The sequence below is a fragment of the Rhagoletis pomonella genome, unplaced genomic scaffold (genome assembly GCF_013731165.1).
Source record: "Rhagoletis pomonella isolate Grant_MI unplaced genomic scaffold, Rhpom_1.0 Rhpom_scaffold_19120, whole genome shotgun sequence".
Lineage (NCBI taxonomy): Eukaryota > Metazoa > Arthropoda > Insecta > Diptera > Tephritidae > Rhagoletis > Rhagoletis pomonella.
Genome location: NW_023477639.1, coordinates 1 through 2,758, shown reverse-complemented (window position 1 = coordinate 2,758; position 2,758 = coordinate 1). Strand labels below are relative to the sequence as shown.

General features: G+C 36.7%; 1 protein-coding gene across 1 annotated transcript; it reads left to right on the top strand.

The window, feature by feature from the left end:
• The first annotated feature begins 444 nt into the window (after window positions 1–444).
• LOC118732348 (piggyBac transposable element-derived protein 3-like) lies at window positions 445–2,436 on the top strand. The gene is made up of 2 exons (XM_036461477.1): window positions 445–670; window positions 760–2,436. The coding sequence occupies exon 2, from the start codon at window positions 795–797 to the stop codon at window positions 2,430–2,432; it is 1,638 nt and encodes a 545-aa protein (XP_036317370.1). The 5' UTR covers window positions 445–670; window positions 760–794; the 3' UTR covers window positions 2,433–2,436.
• The last annotated feature ends 322 nt before the right edge of the window (window positions 2,437–2,758 follow it).

Genomic DNA, 2,758 nt, shown 5'->3' with positions numbered 1-2,758 from the left:
TCTCACTTAGCCTACGACTTAAAACTAACGGCTTAGGGTAGTTGTTAATATGTATATAACAAGTATATGAGTTCAACGGCTTTACAGCGACCGATCGTTAAAAAGATCAAAAAAAATTCTCAAAAATTACCTTCAGTTTAATAAAATTAACGGCCGGAAATATATTGTTTATCGTTTACAGATTGGCGCAGTGACCGTTTAGCATTGTTTCGGCGCATACATATTTAATTTAAGGTTTTAATTTCGTAAAGGAATTGCATTTTGATTCGGATTGGTGGAATAGAAATTTGTTATGTCTTCGAAGCGGTAAGTTTTTGTAAAATTTCTTAAAGTAGAAATGTATTTTTTGCACATAATTTATAAATTTATAACCTGTTTAACAAAACAATGAAGTAAGTAAGTTTTTTATGTATTTTTTTTTTAATAAAATGATGTTAAACTTCATGATCGTTATAAAGATCGGTAGTAATATGGGGATGCATTTTTACTTCAAGGCCAAGGCATAGTAAACCGTTGTCTCTAAATGAAATCATTGACGAATTGGAGAAATTAGATGATGATACCCCATTTCCAAGAAATATAACAATTTTTCCACCGGACAACGCCAATGCAGAAATTACCGATGAAGACTCTGGTGATGAGGAGATAGTAACATTGAACAATCTTCCAGGTTTGATATAAATCTTATATAAATGTATACGTTTTCCTTGTGTGCCAAGTTGTTTTACATACCTAATACCTATATTTTTATCTATGTAGGTTCTCAGCTAAGAGCTTCGGCAGAGATTGAATACATGTCCTCTGACAGTGACGACGACGACGTACCTTTGTGTTCATTGGCTAAAAGGAGTCGAACAACCGAGGAACCCATCACTGAAGAACGTCAAACTGAGCCTTCTACATCTAGTTCAGCTCCAATTATTAGCAGACCATCAGCCGTTCCTTTCGTTGATCCAACCGTACCGAACAATGAAAAATATATTTGGAGAAATCGCCACAATCCACGCGACCAATTAGAATGGCAAGAAAACCAGGGGCCAAGATACCCTCAAACACCTGTGTATTATTTTGATTGTATGTTTGGTGATGGCGTAATAGACTTATTGGTTACATATACAAATATTTACGCCACTCAAAAAAACAAAGTGGGTAATGTAACAAGCAGCGAGATGAAGTGCTTTCTGGGTATTCTCCTTTACAGTGGATACATTGTAGTTCCCAGAAGATACATGTATTGGGATAAATCATCAGACACTGATTTCAGTATTGTGTATAACGCTATGTCAAGGGATAGATTCACATTTATCATGACTCACCTCCACTGTTGTGACAACACTCAAATAGCTACCGAAAGCGACAAATTTGCAAAGATGAGACCTCTTTTCAATATGCTGAACGAAATATTTCTCAATATGGCTCCTTTAGAAGAAGTTTACAGTATTGACGAGGCTATGGTGCCTTACTACGGAGGACACAGCTGTAAACAATTTATACGGGGAAAGCCAATTAGATGGGGTTATAAGTTCTGGGTTGGCGCGACGAGATTGGGGTATGTACTATGGTTTGATCCGTACCAAGGCCATGCAGCAATTATTCCATCGGTTTATAGGCAGTTAGGTCTAGGAGCTGGTGTCGTTTTGCGTTTTGCTGATTATTTGCAATTTCGTCACCCAGATGCGCCTTTTCACCTGTTCTTTGACAACTTCTTTTCTTCTGTTCCTCTCTTTCACGAATTAACTAAAAGAGGACTCAAAGCAACTGGAACAATTCGCGAGGACCGTACAAAAAAGTGTCCTTTGCCTTCCAATAAAGAATTCAAAAAAACAGAAAGAGGCACATTCAAGTACAAGTCTAGCCAACCAGGGCATATTTTGGTTTGTAAGTGGAATGACAATAGCGTGGTGACAGTGGCATCAAATTCTGAAACCATAGAACCTTTACATAAAGCGAAACGATTTTCACAGCAGCAGAAGAAATATATACTGATTGATCAGCCAGCGATTATAAAAAGTTACAACCAAAATATGGGTGGGGTCGATAGGTCCGATCAAAACATCGGTCTTTATCGTACATCTGTTCGTGGTAAGAAATGGTATTTTTCATTATTTTCTCACTGCCTGGACATGGCCATTCACAATGCATGGCAACTTTACAAAAGTAATGGAGGAGAGTACGATCATCTCTTATTCCGGAGAACTGTCGCCAGGGGTATCTTGGAAACACATAAGAAAAGTGAGAAGCGCGGTCCCTGCCCTACTCCTAGAACTTATAGGGAAACTTCACGTTACGACAAGATTGATCATCTGATAGAGTACAATGACTCTCAGCTTCGATGTTGGCTTTGCAAAAAAAATACAAACTTTACTTGCCAAAAGTGCAAAATTTATTTGCACCCTAAATCATGTTTTGTAACATACCATACTCCTACATAGATACACTAAGTACTTAGTTTTTTTTTATGAAATAAAAATGAAATGAAATGAAATTAAATAAAACCGAAATGAAATTAACCTTTTTCAGTGAAAAAATGTATATTTTTTATTTAAATAGGATACGACCGGCTAACTTGCACTTGTATGAGCGGTTACCTACCCGCTTATTACTACTGATCGTTATAACGATCCGCATTTTCCGAGCTTTCCGGAAAACCCAGATTTTTTTTACAATATTTCCTGGGTTACTATATGCATTATGGTATTAATATCAAAAAATCACGTTGATACGATACAAAAAATAGTTTCAGTAACAACCGGGTTAA